Source organism: Cajanus cajan, chromosome 6 (genome assembly GCF_000230855.2).
Source record: "Cajanus cajan strain Asha chromosome 6, NIPB_CcT2T_4, whole genome shotgun sequence".
Lineage (NCBI taxonomy): Eukaryota > Viridiplantae > Streptophyta > Magnoliopsida > Fabales > Fabaceae > Cajanus > Cajanus cajan.
The window spans coordinates 43365021-43385971 of NC_138522.1; the positions used below are offsets into that span (position 1 = coordinate 43365021).

General features: G+C 30.1%; 1 protein-coding gene across 2 annotated transcripts; it reads left to right on the forward strand.

The window, feature by feature from the left end:
- The first annotated feature begins 6379 nt into the window (after nt 1-6379).
- On the forward strand, nt 6380-16784 carry LOC109798065 (MADS-box protein AGL24). 2 transcript variants are annotated; one of them, XM_020358270.3, is made up of 9 exons: nt 6380-6504; nt 6922-7135; nt 14187-14265; nt 15289-15350; nt 15443-15542; nt 15642-15683; nt 16099-16140; nt 16248-16423; nt 16570-16784. In XM_020358270.3, exons 2-9 carry the CDS (start codon nt 6954-6956, stop codon nt 16586-16588), a joined length of 702 nt encoding a protein of 233 aa, XP_020213859.1. In that variant the 5' UTR covers nt 6380-6504; nt 6922-6953; the 3' UTR covers nt 16589-16784. The 2 variants fall into 2 exon arrangements, with proteins under 2 accessions (XP_020213859.1, XP_029126714.1); XM_029270881.2 differs by lacking the exon at nt 6380-6504 and adding an exon at nt 6539-6758.
- Nucleotides 16785-20951: the final 4167 nt, after the last annotated feature.

Sequence of the window (20951 nt, forward strand, 5' to 3'; positions counted from 1 at the left end):
CACCTCGTCGCGGAGACGCTCCTCGGTTACGGACACCAGCTCGCCCTTCAAAAAGGTCACCTCCTCTTCCAAGGAGCGAACCTGGCTAGCGTAACCCTCATTTGTGCCCAAGGCGGCCTCCAGCGATTTCCGGGCCTCGGCGAGATCCCCCCGGACCGCCTGGAGCTCAGCCCCCTGCATCTTCGCCTCAGACAGGGTGGCGGCCAAAACCTTGTTCTCCTCCACCAAAGGTTGCACTCTGCCCTTCAGCTTCGCCAGATCTTCCTGCTGCCGCGACCACTTGTGCTTCCAGTAATCCACAATGGTCGTGCCCCTCTGCAGGAAGATCTGAGCGGCATCAAAACTCCCCATAGGCCCGGCAGACTCGAACATCGCCTGGTCGGCCGCGCTCAATGACCCCCTCGGAAAAAATTTCTCGGGTGTCAACGAAGCACTCCACAGTGAGTCAATCTCCTCCGACGCGCTCAGGTGCTCCAATCGCGTCGGGGCGCCCTCCTGCGCGTAGCGGTACGCAAGATAGGGACGTTTTGGAGGCCCCCTCGCCGCCGGTGCAGAGGCTGGGACCCCAGAGCTAGGACCCTCCCCACGAGGACCGGCCGAAGTAGCAGCAGAAGCCCCCAGCTCTGCCCCAGGGACATCGGCCCCCGCCGCTGTCGACCTCGGAACCTTCAGAACCCCGGGGGCCCTGCCCGCCTGCAAAAGAAGTATGGGAAAAGGTCTAAGCCCCGCCAGACAACAAACAACTCGGGGAATAGCAAATCAAGAGATCGCAAACACACGTTGCTTACCTCAACAACACGGGTAATTCGCCCGACGGTCGGAACTTCCGCTCTAGAAGCCGTACTGACCTGGCCAGCAGCCCGGGAAGTCGACTCGACGACAGCCTCCACCTACAATAAACAATCGCAACTCAGGGAACTGAAAGAGAACGTACAAAGAAAGAGCAAGTCATCGACAAGAAATCCCAACCGCTCGTTCAGAAGCCCGGATAGACACCCCGGCAGGATGGACGAAAGGCTCGCCAGCCGACGCTGCCCCCTCAGAAACCACCCGAGCTCCCCCCTGAGGCAGGAGACTCCCGGGCAAACCCTCCACCTCAACGCCGGTGGCCCCAGTAACAACCTCCTCCGCCTCGCGAGGAACAGAGGCTCCCCCAACCTCCCTCGGGACCCTCTTCCTTTTCCGATTGACCTTCAGGGGAGAGACCTCTACCTCCCCCTGAGCCTTAGGAGCCTTAAGCTCAACAACATTGTAGCGATGACACTGCTTCCAGTCACGCCACAAGTCCTTTCCCACAATACCTGAAAGCAAAGGACAGAGCACGTTAGCAAGCATAAAACCCTAACACATAAACAAAGTTACCAAAGACTCACCCTCCAAATATCTTTCTCTGTGCGCCGAACGCTCGAGCGAAAGAATGAGCTTGCAGTCTAGCGGGCGAGGAAGCGCCTTCAAAGCATCGACAGCAGCCGTCTTCGACGGCGTTAGCTGCGAGGGGTCCACCCCATGAAACCCAGACGGGTCACGGCACCAGTAGAAGGGAAACCTCGGCAGCCCGCCAAAATAGAACCCCCCATCCTCCAAAGGGTCGACATCGACAAGAGTAACCCGGAAACACTCTTGCCTATAGTTTTTATACGATTGGGAATAAGGAGTAAATAAACCCCCTTCCTTACCCCCATTCAAAGAAAGAGTCCCGTACGGCGGGGCGCCCGCCTTCAATTGGTAGAAAGAGAGAAAAACCCGAAGGGACACCTCCACCTCTAGAACCGTGCATAAAACCTCGAACGCCCTCAAAAAACCCCAACTGTTGGGATGCAACTGACTGGGGGCCGCATTAACGTAGTTCGAAAAGTCACATTCGAACTGCGTCAAAGGAAGGCAGACACTCAAGTCCCTGAAAAAACTCTGATACATATAAAAGGAGGGGGAACCAACGGACCTCTTCATATACACACCTTCACTAGCCGAACAAGGCTCCAATCGGATCATCTGAGAAATAGAGGGGTCACAAATCCTATGCGTCTCCCAGAGCGCATCAACCTCTAAACTCGAGTCAAAAATGCTTGCAAACTTGGCCATTTCGCGTTTTACCCATTCGTAGCCAGGGACACCCAACTCTAAGTCCCCGGGCGGAGACACCTCCTTTCCCTCAGCGGCGCCCCTTCCGGTAACCACCGCCTTACCGCGTGCTTTGCCCCTAACAGGGGCAGTAGAACCAACGCCATGACCACCAGCCATCAAGAAAACTCAAAGAAACACAAGAAAGACAAAGAAAACAGAGATAGGGAGCAGACGAAGACGAAGCGTGCACAAGAAGCTGAAGGACGAAGAAAGAGTAAAGCGAAAACGAGAAGAGGCGCGGGAAAAAGAAAAAACCTCTTCCCAAAGTTCAAAACGGCCAGGCCACGTGTTGACCGAGGGGCACGCCTGATGACACATTAATTGCAACCCATCATTGCATAACTGTCATTTCCCTTAACGCGCCACTTGCACGTTTCCGGGAAATGAACAGTCGCGACACATGGCAAACCCTCAGGTGGCGCACGTGGAAAGCTACTTCCCACTGGCGAGCCCGGTCTCAGCTCCTCGACCTACGATCTTCAGAGCTCGGAGGGCTAGTGTACTAACCGTACTTCGCACCCGGGCTCCGAGCCCGGATTAGCAATACAAAACAACCCCGGGCACGCGCTGCGCGACGTCAGCCCGGTATTTGAGCAAATCATACCTGATTCCGAGGATCTCGTCCCAGACCAGATCCGCCCTTCAATTATATCATATCATATCATGATATATCTTATCTCAAGCCCAAAAGCCCAAGGCAAACCTAGATCACCCCAAGGTACGTGCATTATATATATGAGACTATTACTCATGCAAACGCTAACTTTGGCATCAGAGTCTCTTTTGCAGGTACTTCCCCCATCTTGGAGCACCAATACACCGGGCAAAGGAGACTCACCGATCTTACTGGACGGACCAGCTCTATAGCAGATTTCCGGTAAGAACAATATTTAACAACATATTTTGTGTATTATTATAGCCTATACCTATACTTTTTAATAATATACTAACATATATTACAGTTATTGTGTGAGTAATTTTTAGTGACATGTATAGTGTCATTATAGAGTGTGTATCACTATATGATAAATTTCTTGTAGTGACATGTCAAAGGTAAGTTTTGCTCAATCATTATTCTTGCAAAAGGCAAAACCATTTTAAGAAAGGCAAAAATAACAAAATAATTAAACTCAATTTCATTTTTGTCAAATTTTATTGAGTTAGGGAAAACGTGTGAGAAATCTGCCTCTCATTTAAAAAAAAATACGTATAAATTGTTAAATAAATTAGCTAATAAGCTATCAGAGTGAGAAGTTTTATTATAGCAAAAATAAAAAATAAAAATGAAAACTATAAACTTGTCCATAATTCGTGTCTGGTATATGATAAAATGTGATTCTACTAAATAAGATCAGTTAAATTTTTTTTAGTAGATGAAAATAAAAAATAGATAAAATTAATAAATATATATTTTGTACAAATATTATGATTATAAAAAAATAATACATGAAAGGTTTTAGATTAAAAATTATTTAATGGTCAGATACATGACCACTTGAAAAAAAAAATGAGAGCACTGGAGGAATAAATATAAACGGTACAACTATAAAAAATTATAATTAAATCACAAATTCTTATGAAATTTTAAATGGTCATATTAATCAGTTAAAAAGTATTAGTAACACACTATTTTTAATATACTCTATTATTAATTAAAATTTATTAAAATTATATAACTTGTGAGTCTCATTATATGTATTTAATAACTTTTACATGTGATTTTTGCGATTTATAATAAGATTTAAATGTATTTTTAGGGGGTATATTGGTTTAGGATTTCGTAGGATTTTAAAAGATTTTTTTGACTAAAAAAGTCCATTGGTATTCAATCAAGATTTTATGTCACTTAAAAATAATCCACTGGTATTTAATCTGGATTTTAAAGATTTTTTAAAGAGTCCATTAAAATCCATTGGTATTCATTTGAGACTTTTTACAACTTAAAAACAATTCATTAGTATTCAAAAATATAAGGATTTTAAAGGATTGTTGTGTTAGAGGGATTTTGAAGGACTTTCTAGTGTTATCTATAAATACCAAATTCATAAAACAATTTTATCTAAACCCATCGGATTTTGAAGGATTGTTTGAAATGACTTTTCAAGTGCTCCAAAAATTTTCAAGTGAGTTTTTCATTTTTTTTTCTATGCTCCTATCTTTTCCATTTTTTCTTTGCTAATAATATTGCACTACCATCCATTGATCATATATAATATTGTAGTATTGTTCACATTCCATTCCCCTATTTTGTGAAGCTCCGATATGTAAAGGATAGTGTCATTGACTTGCTCTATTTTTCTATTTGTTATCTTTAATTAACTTGCTCTATTTTATTCTATTTAGTTGAATTTGTTCCTTTATATAACACAAAAAATGCTTGGAATTTCAACTTTTAAGTGATAATTTTTTTATAACACACGTAAATAAAAGGGAAATGTGAAAGATGAAATTGATATCATGATCTCTATAATATATATATATATATATATATATATATATTATATATATATATAAGATGAATTTGAGTTAGGGTTTTTGTGAGTAGAATGAGATGAAAATGGATCTTAGTTGGGAGAAGAACCCTCTCAACATAAAAACTGCGATCTCTCTCCTTCCCTTGAGTTTGTTACTCTTATCCCTCCTCCTTTTATGACTTAACAATTATTTTATTTTATTTACTATGAATTTTTTATTTTTTTATATTGTGAAATTAGAATTTTTTTATATTTTAGAAAAAGAAAAAAAAAGATATTGCTGTATCTAATTTTTTAGAGTTTAGGGTTTATGCCTCCATTAAAAAGGAAATATCGTTAAAATATTTGTTAGAATAATTTATATTTATAAATATCGTTAAAAAATTATCATATAATATATAACTAAAATATCATCTACAAGATTTTACAGGTTAGGGTAATGACCTTGAAAATGAGAAAGAATTGTTCAATCTTCGTCATGCGTCTTTAAGGAATGTGATCGAGAGAATATTTGGTATTTTTAAATCAAGGTTCACAATTTTTAAATCAGCACCTCCATTTTTATTTAAGACACAAGTAGAACTTGTGTTAGCATGTGCAACATTACATAACTTTTTATATAAAGAATGTCGTTATGATGAATTTTCAATTGAAGCGGTGGACGAACCTTCATCTTCAATATTACCAGTTAATGAAGATCATACTTTTGAGCCTATTATTCAAATCCAGGAACAAGAGCGATAAAACACTAATGCTTAAAGGACTAGTATAACTATTGATATGTGGGTGAATGCTATTTAAGAGATAAGATATTGTGGAAAATTATTATTATTATTAGTATTTATCTAGATATTTTTATTATTTTTTATTATTTTTATCTTCGACTTTTTTTAAATTTGAATGTATAAAAAAATTTAAAATCTTATCATATGTCAAAAATCCACGAAAATTCTACAAAATCCCACAGAATCCATTAAAATCTTGATTTAAAAGTCTTATAAAATCCATTAAAATCCTGATTTTTAGTTTTGTAGAATCCTGCAAAATCTTAAAAGTCATGAAAATCCTGCAAAGTCTTTTAAAATTCGCAAGATTTTTTTTAACTAAAAAAGTCCTTTAAAATCCTAATTCAATACACCCCCCTTAGTTTAATCAATTTAAGATATTTTTTTTTATTTTCTAAAATTTTTAAAAAGTATCTTTTATTCTCTATAATTAAAAAAAACATATTTTAGTCACAAATATTATTAACGAAAACATTACATCGGACCCATTTTTTATTACACTTTGCTCTTTTAGGTAATGACGCAGATGATTTGAAGAATTAAAACAAATTTTCCCCCTTTCTTTATAACATGCAGTTAAATAGACCTTACCCTATATATTAGGTCCCGATTTGAGGACTTGGCAAAAGAAAAATATTGAAGTCTTCCAAGTTCTAACAATACCAAAGAGTTTTGCTCGCAATCCTTTGATACAAATAGTTATATACAATATTGGAAGTGTTGCGAATAGTTTCGAAACATCCGTATCTAACATTTTCTTAATCTATAAAATATCTATCATTAAAAATTATGATTAATTTTTGCCAAAAATTTATGAATATAGATACCATAAATATTAAATTCTAACATGATCATTAACATTGAAATCTGAATTACCTGGTTAAAACAGAAACTACTAACATTTGTCCCACTTACTATTGATATATCCGTATCTAACATTGTCGCTTGTCATGGTCATTTTAACTATTATTTAAAACCATTTTTAGGTAAGAAAGTATTCTAAAAAAGAAACTAAAAAATTAAAGTAATAAAAATAGAAAGAGTCCGGTGTTTACCTATTAAGGGAAGGGTTCCCTTTCAATCTTTCCTTTCTTGACTGCAAGCCACCATTCCCAATCAAGGTTATCTCTTTCTCTCTCTCTCACTCTCTCTCTTCTGTGTCTCTCTAACTCCTAAAACTTCTCCTTCTACACTTCCTTGCTTTGCATCTAACTGTCAACATTTTATTTTAACTTTCTCCCTTTCTTTCCTTTCCCCCCTTTCACTGATCCACATAGTGCTAGCTAGACTAGGGTGAAATCAGCAAATCAAACCCCTCCAATCCTAACCTCTCATCATATCCTTGCATGGTTATATAATACCAGCTTCCTTTTGGGTACTTTTTGTTATTCCTGTTGACCAGATCTGAAACTATGTGTGCATTTTATTAGGGTTTTTTTCCCATATATACATATAAGTCATGTGTTGTCATAAAGTATGGGGATATATATTTATTTATGGATGGGGAAGAGTTTAAAATAGTTCCTATTGGTGTTCAGCTTTGTGCAGCTAGAAGTTATTAATAGTTACAATGACGAGGGCGAAGATCAAGATAAAGAAGATCGATAACATAACGGCGAGGCAAGTAACGTTCTCTAAGAGGAGGAGAGGGTTGTTCAAGAAAGCTGCAGAGCTTTCTGTGCTATGCGATGCTGAGGTTGGACTCATTGTTTTCTCATCTACGGGGAAGCTCTTTGATTTTAGCAGCTCCAAGTACGTACAACATTATCACACGCTTCACTTTAATTTCTCTCACTATTAATTCGTATATATATATATATAAATGTTCATATATTAGGTTGTTTTTGATTAATGTATGTGTTGTGTGTACTGCTTTCCTTTCTATCCTAGTGCCTGTAGTTTCTGTACGGCGTTTGAGTGTGTAAGAGAGAGAGAGAGAGTAAGTGTTGAGGGGGAATTAAGGAGATTAGATGTAAATGTATATGATGATGTGCAAGGAACAGAAAAACCTCGATTCACTCACCTTTTGTTCTCAATTCTATGGAAAATTATAGTAGTTTATTGGAGTTTCTATGAAAGGGTGTTGTGAGAAAACAAAAAGTATTCCTAAGCTTATGATGGAATTTTATTGGACGTAAGTAGTAAAAAAAAGAGGTGCGAATTTTCATAATTGCTATTAAAAATAGAAATATAACATTTTCTCAAATGAATCCGGACTGAATCCTTCTTAGCTCAACCAAAGATGATATTTGTGACCAATGGCAACCGGTAATCCTATCTGTCAAAACATGAAATTGCGAGCTAGCTAAATATAGAATATGCTATATCTTATGTTCTTAATGAATAGTTTAGCTTTCTCATATATATACAAAGTTGATGACTATGGATAGTGAATTTATTTTGTAGATACTGGTTCTATATACATTCGATCCCTTTATGCCTGTGCATGATCGATATAGTTTCATCCATGTATTGATTAGTTTGATGAATGAAGTTATGTAATTTCAACCATATATGTATTGTGGCCCATTCTTCACTTTCGAGTTTTAACATCTAATTATTTTCTGCATGGTTCTGAGACTCTGCTGGTTGGCCAGGATTGATCGTATTCACCGGTCATTAAATAATTGATGTTATATACTGTGCATCTAAATAGTTCATATACTGTTGAATGTTATGTATTGTTGTGCAGTTAATGTACTTTTCCTAAAGAAATTATGCCCGTGTGTGTAGAAATTTAATTTGACCCCTTGAAAAAGATTATGAAGTATTCAGGTTATTAACTAGTCATGAAGTAAAGCTTGATTCGTACATATAGTTTATGGTTAATTAAGGGTTTAAGATGTTGAGTGTTTTTTTTTTTGTCTTGATCAGTATATGGAGGTCTTTTTTCATTATGTTCTTTGTTTGCTTACGGAGTAATAATTGACCAAGTTTATTACTTCAAAATATGATTATTATATATTACCTTCGATTCTAATCATAAATAACATATAATAAATCATCAAAACCAATAAAAATAGTTAAATTATTATTTTTAATTAATTCTGTCATAAATTCTAAATTTATTTCAAAGATATATTTATTTTAAGAAATTATGATATTTAATGCTACTTATAAAAGAATGCATAAGAAATAAAAGTTAACAATTAATTAAGAGTATAAGAAAATTTACACTTAAATAACTTTAAAAATTAATGAGTGTTACTTGTAATTAGACCAAATCAAATTTTAATTTGTTGTTTAAATTAGGACTAGAGGTCTACAACACAAATAGCTTTTAGCAACATTTGAAAATTGTTACTTAATGATGTATAAATGTTACTAATTTGTTTTAGCAACATATTATCAAATGTTGTATATAGTCTATGTTGCTAAAGACTTTTAATAACATTTTTATATAATTAGGTAACATTTTTTAAATGTTAGCAAAGTAGTATTTTTGTAACATTTTAATGATGTTGCTAATATTTTGTTAATTTATAAAATAATAATTAATTTAATTTAGATATATTACTATCAATTATTATATTTTTTATGTCTGATAAACTCTTAGGAATTCTTAGTTACCTTTTAGGAGAAGACATTCTTAATTAGTTACCACTAATTATATATAAAATATCAAATTTCATTTATCTTAAGTATAACTATATGGTTATATATACTCTTTATGAGTCATTAATCTATTCGATGTGGGACTTTAATTATGGATAATAATTAGAGATAAGAAAAATATATTTTTTTCTACTTGATGTGGGGCTTTGATTTTAGAAACAATTATAGTAACATTTTTCAAAAAAAATGTTGCCAAATAACTTATGTAAAATATTTTTACTCTATATGGGACCTTGATTTTGAAAACAATTAGAAAGAATAATATTAAAATAAAAATGTTACTCTATCTATAATGACATTTTTTAAAAAAGTGTTGCAAAATAACCTATTTATTTAATATTTAGTAACATTTTAACAAATGTAAACAAGAAAATGTTGCTAAAAAATTAAAATCTAGTAGTGGTAGTGAGAAAGAGTGGAATTAGTTTAACAAACAAGCAATTAATTTTACTGAATATTAATAACAATCAAGACTTTAAAGTTACTTTCCTATATAAAAATTATTTAAATTTTAAAATGAAACTTGAGTTTCGAAGGTTTCATTCTGTTGAGCTGCTATTACTTATGAGGTAAAAATGTTTGGTTGCTTACTTGCTTGAATAGGCAATGCCAAGATTAATTTAACCCGTCCATAAAGCCTGCATGTGTTTATTTTGCGATCCTTTGTGGGAAACATGAATTTATCACTATATATCCAACATAGCTAGCGAAAATATTATGCTAAGATAGTAAGAGCTAAAATGGAAACTATGTCTATGTAATGGCCTTTTTGCTTTTATATTTTTGTTATGGATTTCCATATTGGTTTTGTCTAAATTTTTTTTTTAACTTTAAACTTGAACATCTTATTTATATTTCTTTTTAATAAACAGAAAAGAATATTATTAAATAGAAACCAGCAAAAGCCCAAGGTGTAGCAGAGTTTGAAGAACATCTTATATATTTATTCTTATATAAAATATTCCACGGATACCAAAAAGACAACATGTATTTTCAAAATTGTCATAATATTTCGCTTGGCATCTTGTGTATTGGTCTATACACACATTCTTCTATGATCACGAGAACTTAGCCTCCTACAAATAGATGTTGATACTCTTTCCATAGGGTTAAAATATAAATGATTAGAGATCTATCAAAGACATATTACTATAACTGTTAATGTTATTTTCACTACAACAGAATTTCTTATTATCAACAATTATTTAATAGTAATAAATGAATTGTTTTCTATTTTATTATTTAATAAAAATATTAATGATTATTATATAATAGTTACTAAAAATATATTTACATTACATCAAAATTTACTATTAGTGATAATTATTTGTTAGAAAAAATTTAAGTTCCACATCGACTAAAAATAAAATAATTAAAGAGTATACAAGTAAATGATAACTCTCACTTTATAAGTATGTTTTATAAGGTTGAGTTAAGCCTATAACTTATTATTCTAAGTTGGTATTTAGGAGATAAGATAATTAAAAAAATTAAAGAATATATACTTAAAAGATAACCTTCATCTTCTAAGTCCCACATCAATTAGAAATAAGATAACTAAAGAGTATTTGTACTTATCTTACAAGTTAAAGAGTATTATAAATCTTTTCTTAAACTTTTAGCGGCAATTTTAAATGCTAGTAACAAATGACACAAAAAGTTATACACTTTTCCCGACCATTATGAGGGTTTTCACTAGCATATAGAATAATTGCCGGTAAATATTTTAGCGACACTGCATATAATGACTAATGTGTGAAATGCCAGTAAAAGATTTTATAGCAATTTTTATTACTACTAAAAATTATATTAAATATTACTAAAAATCTATTTTATTGTAGTTCTCAATGTTCGTGTGAAAGGAATGCTAATTTCATATCATTAATATGGTTTCTGTTAAACTCTATTATTTGGATGTTCATTTTTCAGGCACACACAGAGCACAAAAGATATATTACAGAAGAATATGCTTTGAACAAACAAATTCTTCAAGAGTAATAAATAGTATTTGCACTAACTTAAATCCTCACTCTTCACCCGTACTCCTATGTAAGTTTATGGAGAAAATCAGTCTCAACTTTTTAGTAAAGAGTTGTGTTATTTTTACTTCACATTAACACTTTCATAATTCATTTTTTTTTCTCTTTTTAATTCTATGTTCTTCTTGTTTCACGCTTCATTCAAATCTCTCTCTCCTTATTATAAATTTATTTTAAAAATATGAAGTAAGAATACTGTTCCTTCTGCTAAATGACTAGATTGTATATGCTTATAATTTGCATGTGACAACTTTTTTCAACTTTTTTTTTTTATAAAAATCTTTTTTCTACTTAATAATAACATAAAAGCATTCGTTAAGGATGAACAACTTCGATCTTGAATAATAAAGTTGAGATTCACGAATTAATTTAGAAGAAAAAAAATGATATTCTATTATGACTTTTGAGTCATGTTTGGAAGTAGGTTTTTTTAATAGCTTATTTGAGTTTATTTTGTGTCATAAGTACTTGTGTGACTCTCTTAGAAAAATTAATAATTTATGATAATTCATAAGTTGTTTTAAGTTGATTTCATAAGTTTTTTTAGGATAACAATTACGAAAAAACTTAAATTATATAAAATACTTTAGCTATTTTTTTCTTCAATTATAAAAATAACATACACATAAGTGTTTAATAATAAATATTAACTTAATAAGTTTTTAATTAAGCTATTTATCTAACACTGTTATCCGCTAGAATGTTGAACATGCACGGGTGAAACTATGTATTCACGTGAATAAAATCTCTAAATTTTTGAAATATTTCTTCAAAAATCTCATCTTTAGTAGAAATATGAGCAATAATATGGGAAGCTGACAAATGTATATTAGTTATTATGATTTAATTTTTTAGGAATAAATACTTGCTTTCTCAACAAAATGCCATTTTCATGTTTGGTTCAAGGGAAATATCCCCAACAATATGCTTAACTTTCTAAAAATAAAATAAAATAATAAAGTGACACACTATATACCTACTAATTGATGGTGCGTAAAAGGAAAAAAAAAACTTTTTAGCATGATTAATATAGTCCATCAAAATAAGAAATAAAAAAAATCTTAATCCAATGATATATTTAGATTAAGAAAAAGACATATTCAATTGTTCATATACAAAATCAGGAGAAATGTTAGTGATACTCATTCTAATACAAGATCAAGTGAAATGTTAGTGATACTCATTCTAATATTCTTTTAATAATAATAACTCTTTTATTATTAATTAAAAGTTATAGAATTTGATGAGTGTTAAAATTAAATTAGGATAAATTTATTAAATGAAATGTGAGACTTATAATATTTATGATTTTTAATAAAATTTAACTATAATAATAAAGAAGATATTAAAAAAGAAAATTTATTAAATAATTTAAGACACTAAATTAATATGAGTGTTGCTAACATCTCTGTAGAGACATAAGTCATGTTAACATCATTCATTTCCTCATTATTTGCTCTTCTTTTTTTTGTGTGTTATAAGAATATTGTTTTCCAACTCATTAATTCCTTTTTTTCTTTGCGTGTTATAAGATTGTTTTCCAAGTTGATATTAATGATGAGGCATATAAGAACGTGCTGATCAAGAAATAAGTTGATTGGCACACATCAAATTTGATAGCTGGGTGACAACTGAGATGATATTTATAAACTCCGTACTGTTAGATGCAAGTAAGTAATGATTTGGAATTGGAACCATATATACGAGTCAGCTATACAAGCTCCTAACTATATCAACAATCCTAGACTCTCACACATATATATAAAAATATATAAAAGTGAGATCTTTTTACTCCAGGAGTAACTCTACCTAAATTTATTCTGTTCAATAATTTATGTTTTACATCAAATTTTAGCAATCCAACCGTTTAATTTAAAGTTCTGAATGCATAAATCAAATCTACAAATTTTTTAAAAATTTGAAAATTATTTGATATATATATCAGGAGTAAATTTATCTAAATTTATTTTGTTTAATAACTGATGTTCTACATCAAATTTTAATAATTCAATCGTTGAATTTAAATTTTTTAAAATATAGATCAAGTTTGTAACTTTTTTAAAATTTTTAAAATTATTTAATATTTTGTTTTATTAATTCAAATTTACATATAAAAATATTTTTATAATTATCCATCAATTTCAATTATTAAAACAAAATATTAAATAATTTTCAAATTTTTTAAAATTTTATAGACTTAATCTATATATTAAAAACTTTAAATTCAATAATTGGATTGTTAAAATTTGATGTAAAATATAAATTATTGAATAGAGTAAGTCAACTTAGACTTATTCCATTTAATAATTTATACTTTACACTAAATTTTAATGATCAAATCGTTAAATTAAATTTTTTTAATGTATAAATCAAAATTTAAAAAATTTGAAAATTATTTAATAATTTTTTTCATTAATTCAAATCAATATATAAAATATTTTTAGGATTATTTGTCGATTTAAATTAATGAAATGGTATCAAATAATTTTTAAATTTTTCAAAACTTTGTAAACTTAATCTATAGATTAAAATTTTTTAATTAAATAATTAAATCGTTAAATTTTGATACAGAATATGAAATATTTAGACTTACTCTTAGAGGAAGTCGATCCCTTCTCTTCCTCCCTCTCTCTCTATATATATATATTATCTCTCTACAGGTAAATAGGGATTTTTCATTTGAATGTTCACGTTCTCTGTCTGCCAGATTGCATAAGAATGATAATGTGTATATATTGTTTAATCAACCAACCTGCTTATATTAAAGTCAGAAAAATTACCAGTATGAATTATATCTTTGGAATTGCAAAATTCACCCATTTGTTACATTGCCAACTTGTATATATATGCCTACCTATAATCGTTCATGTTCACCGGTATGTTAATTTTCTCCCCCTTCATAAAGCCTTTTCTGTCGGCTTGTATATGCTTACTTCTAGTTTGACTTTGAAGGAAATTTGTGATTAGTTAACATTTAACAACTTCAAGTTTCAAATCAGAGTATACAGCTATTGTTAACTTGCAATGTTGTTTGAGTTGGAAAAAAATCTTTGCAAGATAATGCTTCTTTTTCTATTAAAAAAAATTTAATTTGACGTTTACGACTAACTCTTTTTTTTTTCTTCGTCTCTTGTTTTGTTCTTGTAAAGTATGAATGACATAATCACAAGGTATAATACGCACTCCAATGGCATCACCAAATTGGACAGGCCTTCACTAGAGTTGCAGGTTGTACGAAAAAACATGTTCTTATATTTTGCTTTTCTCTATTTATTAGAATTTGTTGTGATTGTGCAGAATATACACTACAACACAAATAACTTTTACCAACATTTGAAAATTGTTACTTAATGATGTATAAATGTTACTAATTTGTTTTAGCAACATATTATCAAATGTTGTATATAGTCTATGTTGCTAAAGACTTTTAATAACATTTTTATATAATTAGGTAACATTTTTTAAATGTTAGCAAAGTAGTATTTTTGTAACATTTTAATGATGTTGCTAATATTTTGTTAATTTATAAAATAATAATTAATTTAATTTAGATATATTACTATCAATTATTATATTTTTTATGTCTGTTAAACTCTTAGGAATTCTTAGTTACCTTTTAGGAGAAGACATTCTTAATTAGTTACCACTAATTATATATAAAATATCAAATTTCATTTATCTTAAGTATAACTATATGGTTATATATACTCTTTATGAGTCATTAATCTATTCGATGTGAGACTTTAATTATGGATAATAATTAGAGATAAGAAAAATATATTTTTTTCTACTTGATGTGGGGCTTTGATTTTAGAAACAATTATAGTAACATTTTTCAAAAAAAATGTTGCCAAATAACTTATGTAAAATATTTTTACTCTATATGGGACCTTGATTTTGAAAACAATTAGAAAGAATAATATTAAAATAAAAATGTTACTCTATCTATAATGACATTTTTTAAAAAAGTGTTGCAAAATAACTTATTTATTTAATATTTAGTAACATTTTAACAAATGTAAACAAGAAAATGTTGCTAAAAAATTAAAATCTAGTAGTGATATACTGCCTAAACTTGTTGGTGACCAAGTATAAAATTCAATTTCTCTAATTAATTCATATCAATTTGACTTATATCTATTATTATTTGTACATTTGAAGGAAAAAATAGTAATGTTTTAACTTTTTGGCTGTAGTTAATTAACTAACAACTGTTGACAAGTAATTGACATTTGTAATAATTCATTTCAGCTGGAGGCTAGCAATAGCGCCAAGTTGAGTAAGGAAATTGCAGATAGAAACCAAGAACTAAGGTATATCAATTTTGTTAAAGAGAAAACATGAATTCAAATACTTGAAAATTAAAAGATATAAGATCCATTGTATTTATATTTTGATCGATCAGTTGGTTGAAGGGCGACGATCTTGAAGGACTAGGTCTAAATGAGTTGCAGCAACTGGAGAAAACACTTGAAATGGGACTCGACCGTGTGGTTGAGTTTAAGGTAATCACAAATACATTAGGTCGTTCACTCATTTGGTTAATAACTCTGGTACATGGTGATGCATGATTTATACTAACTCAATTCAACTCTTACCTTCAGGGAAATCAGATGAGGAGTCAGATTGCTGAACTTCAGAAAAAGGTTTTGTTGATAACGTACTTGATATAGCTTTATAATGAAGTTAGTATAGGATAATGTTTAACTAATTTGGCACACACATTTAATATAATGCTCTGGTCCTCTAAAAGATAACCTTCTATATATGGTACAATGGTAAGATGTATGGGAGGTATTCATGTTGCATGAGTTTTGAGTTTTAATTAATGTTTACTTTAATGAATATCGGGATGTTCGCATATATTAATTGTAAGCATATAACTCGAAATGCATAAATTATAACATTAAAGTTTGTGCTTTAAGTCTGGGAATATCATAATGTGCATATATATAATATATCCAAGTGACTTAGGCAAGATTTCTGCGTTTCTATATTTACATATTCACTTCATAATTTTGAGAACTGTTGCTTTCTTTTGTGTGCATTCTTCTTATAAAGGGAATCCTGTTGGAAGAAGAGAACAAGCATTTAAAGAAAAAGGTGAGAAATTAATGACTCGCTCGTTTATGATAATTGTGTAAAATATTCAAGAATAAAAACATAATTGAAAAACTAATAGTAATTAATATATTATCTTAATTAATTAGCTAGTGGAGATTGAGATGGAGGCTATGCTGCGTAAAGCAAAAATTCCTTTCCTGGTGGAGTCAGATATGGGAATGCAGGAAGAAGGAGTTTCATTAGAGTCTACAAATAACATTAGCAGTTGCATCAGTGACCCTCCTCTTGAGGATGGTTCATCGGACACATCTCTTAAGTTAGGGTAAGCAAACAGTCACAACTGTAAGTAAAAAACATGCATGCATGCATGTGGCTTCCCCTATATATGTTTACTGTTAAATTGATCTACAAAAAATAATTAGCTATTTTCTTATTACATTAATTTGAATAAGTCCTTTGTTTTCTCAGGCTACCCTTCTCTAACTGAAGATGTTACATGATCCAAGAGTCTTGCCTCTTTGGGGCGTCATTGGTTTTTCTTAAATCTGTACCAATATGTTTGTTGGATGTGTGTAGAAGGGAGAAATGTATTAAAAAGTAAAATGTGTGATTATTGATTAAAAATCAATGTAATATATTTTAATAATTTTATAATGATTATATATTTGCATGCGATTATGTAATATAGCTTAGATACATCATTAAGTTTTTTTCTTTTTAAAAAAAAATTATAACATAGCAAGACTTCATATAAAATTATAATTAATCACTAACTTTTGAAAATTTTAAATTAGATTACAAATCATTTATTTATCTTTAACGCAAGTTATTTTTTAAGAATATAAAGTACAAAAATAATTAGTTTAAGGAAAATTCTACGGTATCCACTATAATTGTGGGGTACTGGAACAGTCGTCTAATTATTATTATTTTTTATTGTAATTACTTATTTTTATTTTTATTTTAATTTAGTATTTTTAATAATTTATCTTTATAAAATTTTCTATATCTTTATATTATTTTTATATTTTTAATTTTTTATCTTAATGTAGCATCTATTATAATTAAATAGTTTAATATTAATATTTTGTTAATACGTTTTAGTTTTTTTTTAGTTTTAAATTTTTTTGAATTTATAATATAAATTAGTTTTTTAGATGTGTTATTTATTATTTTTATTTTTTATTTTAATGTTTTTATAGTGTTATTATAATTTTTTGTTTTAAAATTTTTAATTGTGTCACATAAAAAAAATTTATTATGAAAATTGACTTTTGATTTTTTTTTTTAAATTAGTCTTTTTAATTGATTCATCTTATACAAATTTTTAATCTATAATTTATGTTGTTTTAAATTTAACTTTTTAAATTTATTTGTTTATATAATTTGATGTACTAAATTTTTTTAATTTTTATAGATATTATAGCAGTTCTCTTTAATTCTTAGTCCTAATTAATTAGAGCGGAATGAGTTAACTAGTCGTTTAAATGTGAGGATCGGTAAGTTTATAAGTTATTTATCACAAATTGTCTGACAATTTAAATTCATTTTAAACTAAAATAAATGGCCATCGTTACAAAAAAATTTACGAAATTAAGGACTTCATAACTTTTTGTTTTTATTTTTGTGATCTAATTAAAAAAAAAAATGTATAATTCAGAAAGTTGCCGATTAGTTCAACTAATACCAGCATTATATTCACATCAACATATATATCTTTGTATTTGTTTTTCGTTTCTCTGTCGAAGTATACATATGGGAATTGAAGTCAAATTTATTTTGGTGGTCTCACTATATTTTTAACTCCAATGTGTAGGAATAATAAAATTTGGCGGCTGTTTGGATTAGGATTCTTTCTTCTTGTTCAATAGCAAATAGCAAATATAGAAAGAAATTATTTCTTATCAAATAAAAGATTCACTATAATTTGTTGTAGAATTTACCAAGTATATTTGATAAAAATCTCTTTCCAACATGATGATGACTTGTTACTCAGTAAATTTAATTTTAAATTCGTAACTGATTTGGTCTAAAAAGATTCTTAAAACTTAAAAAGAAGTCAGATTTTTTTCTGCAAAATATTTTCTAGCCAAACTTAGTGCTTCTTGTTCTTGTGATGATGGGTTTGTACTTTGTCGTCCTAAACATATATACTCCTCTCCCTCTGGTTTGAGAAGCCATGTGATAGTGGATATGGCAAAGACTTGGAACCACTATAGTCGGCCACTCGGCCTAGCGGTGATGATTGGAATAAAATGTAAAGGGTGATAAGTTCGTGATGTTATCCATACTAATATATAAAATATATAAAGAAAATATCTCTATTATATGATTTTTATATTTGATAGATCAATTATATCTTTTTATTATTAAAAAAATTAAAAAAAATTAATACTAAAACTGCAGTAAAAAGGAAAAAACATTAAATCCTATTATGTCAATTAGTCAGATAACACCCAATGAGATTTAGATCATCTAATTTTGTAAAGTTGATATGGTAATAAATATATAATTTATTTATCAAAAATGGTTAGTGAAATACCAATCCTAGTATATCCTTATTATTTTATAAAAATAATGTCTTTTATAACCCATCATAGTTTTACCGTTATGGTGGGATGATGAAGGAATATATATATAGCTTTGCTCTACAAGAAGGGTTGGTGTGTTGGTTGCAATGCGAAGGAAGACGTTGGTGGTGAATTATGCAAACATTAATGTTGTGAGAGTTAAGTTCATGCATGCATGTTGCTTTCATTGAGCCGAGCACGGTGGTTGCGCTTTTGAAAAAAAAAAAATCAGCTAGTACCACATGATATACTCTAAATCCTAAACTCTAAACATGATATATATACTCCTTTCGTTTAGTATTATAAGACTTTATGTAAGTATTAAAAGATGAGTGATTTTTTTAAAATAAATCTAAATAGATTTCATCTTAAAAAATAAATTAAAAGTTTAATTTAATTTTATAAAATTAAGGCTAAAAACCTATTTTGTTCCTTTATAATAATTGTTTGTTTCAATTTAGTTCTACTTTTATTTTTTGTCTTAATTTGGTTCCTAATAAGTTAATTGGTTACAATGTCGGATTTCTGTCAAAATTATTTAGACGGAGTTAACTGTTAACCACGTGGATGCCACGTGAAAGCTACGTAGATGTAACGTGGATGTCAAATTTTTGTCATGCATCTGGAAGCAGAACGACCCGTTCTGAAACCGGAACGGCCTGTTCTGGTTTCACTCTTCGTGTGTTAATTTTGCATCTGGAACGGGCCGTTCCGGATGCAAAATTAACACACTAGGAGTGAAATCAGAACGGGTCGTTCTAGTTTCAGAACGGCCCGTTCTGATTCCAGAATGTCACACATCCAGTTGATGATTATATCCAGAAATTTTATATCGCGAGGACAATACTTATTCATATATTTGTAATATTAAAAATTTTATATATAATTTTTAAAAGTATAAATATATTATAGTTATTTTTTACAAGTTTTTATATTTACAATTATGATTAAAGATAAAAATAAACTAGGTCAAATTATGTTATATTATAATTTAACAGATTTAAACCTAATTTTTGTAAAAAATACATGTTATAAATATTATATATTTATCTGTCATAGACATTTTTAAAAATGTTTGGTTACATAACAATTTAAAAACCTACTTAATAAAAATTTAACACTAATAAAAACATATAAATAAATATGTTAAATCTTATAAAAATTAAGTTTAATTTATTTATCATATAAAGATGTTTTTAATATGTGATATAAATTTTTACAATTTTAATTTTTTTAACAACATAAATAATAAATAGAAAGTAAAAAAGTTTTGACAAATATCAGATAAATAAATAACTCCTCGAAATTTATATTTTATACATACGATAATTTAAATATATATATATATATATATATATATATTAGAATATAATTATTTTTTTAAAAAAATATATTATTTTTTAGATAAAAAAAATAGTGTATGTGTAAATGGTTTGCTTTCGATTTTTGAACCACTAGTGCTCTATGTTGGTTGGCATTCTCGAACGACCCGTTCTGAATCCAGAACGACCCGTTTTGGAAGCCAGAACGGCCCGTTCTGGTTTCAGAACAGTCCGTTCTTCTGCATGCGTTGGTGTTAAATAATGCATCTAGAACGGGTCGTTCTAGATGCAAAATTTACACACCATGAGTACAATCGGAACGGGCCATTTTGGTTCCAGATGCATGACAAAATTTGACATCCACGTGGCATCTACGTAGCTTCCACGTGGCCAACAGTTAACTCTGTCTAAATAATTTGGACAGAAGTCCGACATTGCAACTAATTAATTTATTAAAGACCAATTTGAGACCAAAAATAAAAATAAGACTAAAAAATTAAAACAAACAATTATTATAAAGGAACAAAATAGATTTTTAGCTTAAAATTAATTTATAAAATAAAAATTATTTTTCACTTATATATTTTTTAATTATCTTATCTTTAACTTATTTTTCTCACTTTTCTCAACCGAGAATATATCACGTTACCATACGAGAACTGAGGCATTCTGATTCTGAACCATGCATGGTTTGTTTGACACCCACCGCTATACGAGCTTCAGCATGCATCGATCCTTCACACTGCAACATCACTGAACCATCATTCCACGTGCATGTGCAGACCCACCTCTATATCAAAATTCAAAAATCATCATCAACGGCTCCCATATTCTTCCCCCATTCGATGCCTTCCCTCATTACAAAACTGTGCCTCCATATAAAAATGATAGACGGATATATAATACAATATAATTAAGAAGAAAGAGTTAATGAAGTGTCTATGCTATATATTGAGAT

Bases quoted from the DNA above. Each gene is read 5' to 3' on its own strand.
- LOC109798065 (XM_020358270.3), top strand. From the start codon at position 6,954: ATGACGAGGGCGAAGATCAAGATAAAGAAGATCGATAACATAACGGCG. The intron at 15,543-15,641 runs GTAATCACAAAT...TCTTACCTTCAG, and splicing joins ACCGTGTGGTTGAGTTTAAG to GGAAATCAGATGAGGAGTCA. The intron at 15,684-16,098 runs GTTTTGTTGATA...CTTCTTATAAAG, and splicing joins TTGCTGAACTTCAGAAAAAG to GGAATCCTGTTGGAAGAAGA.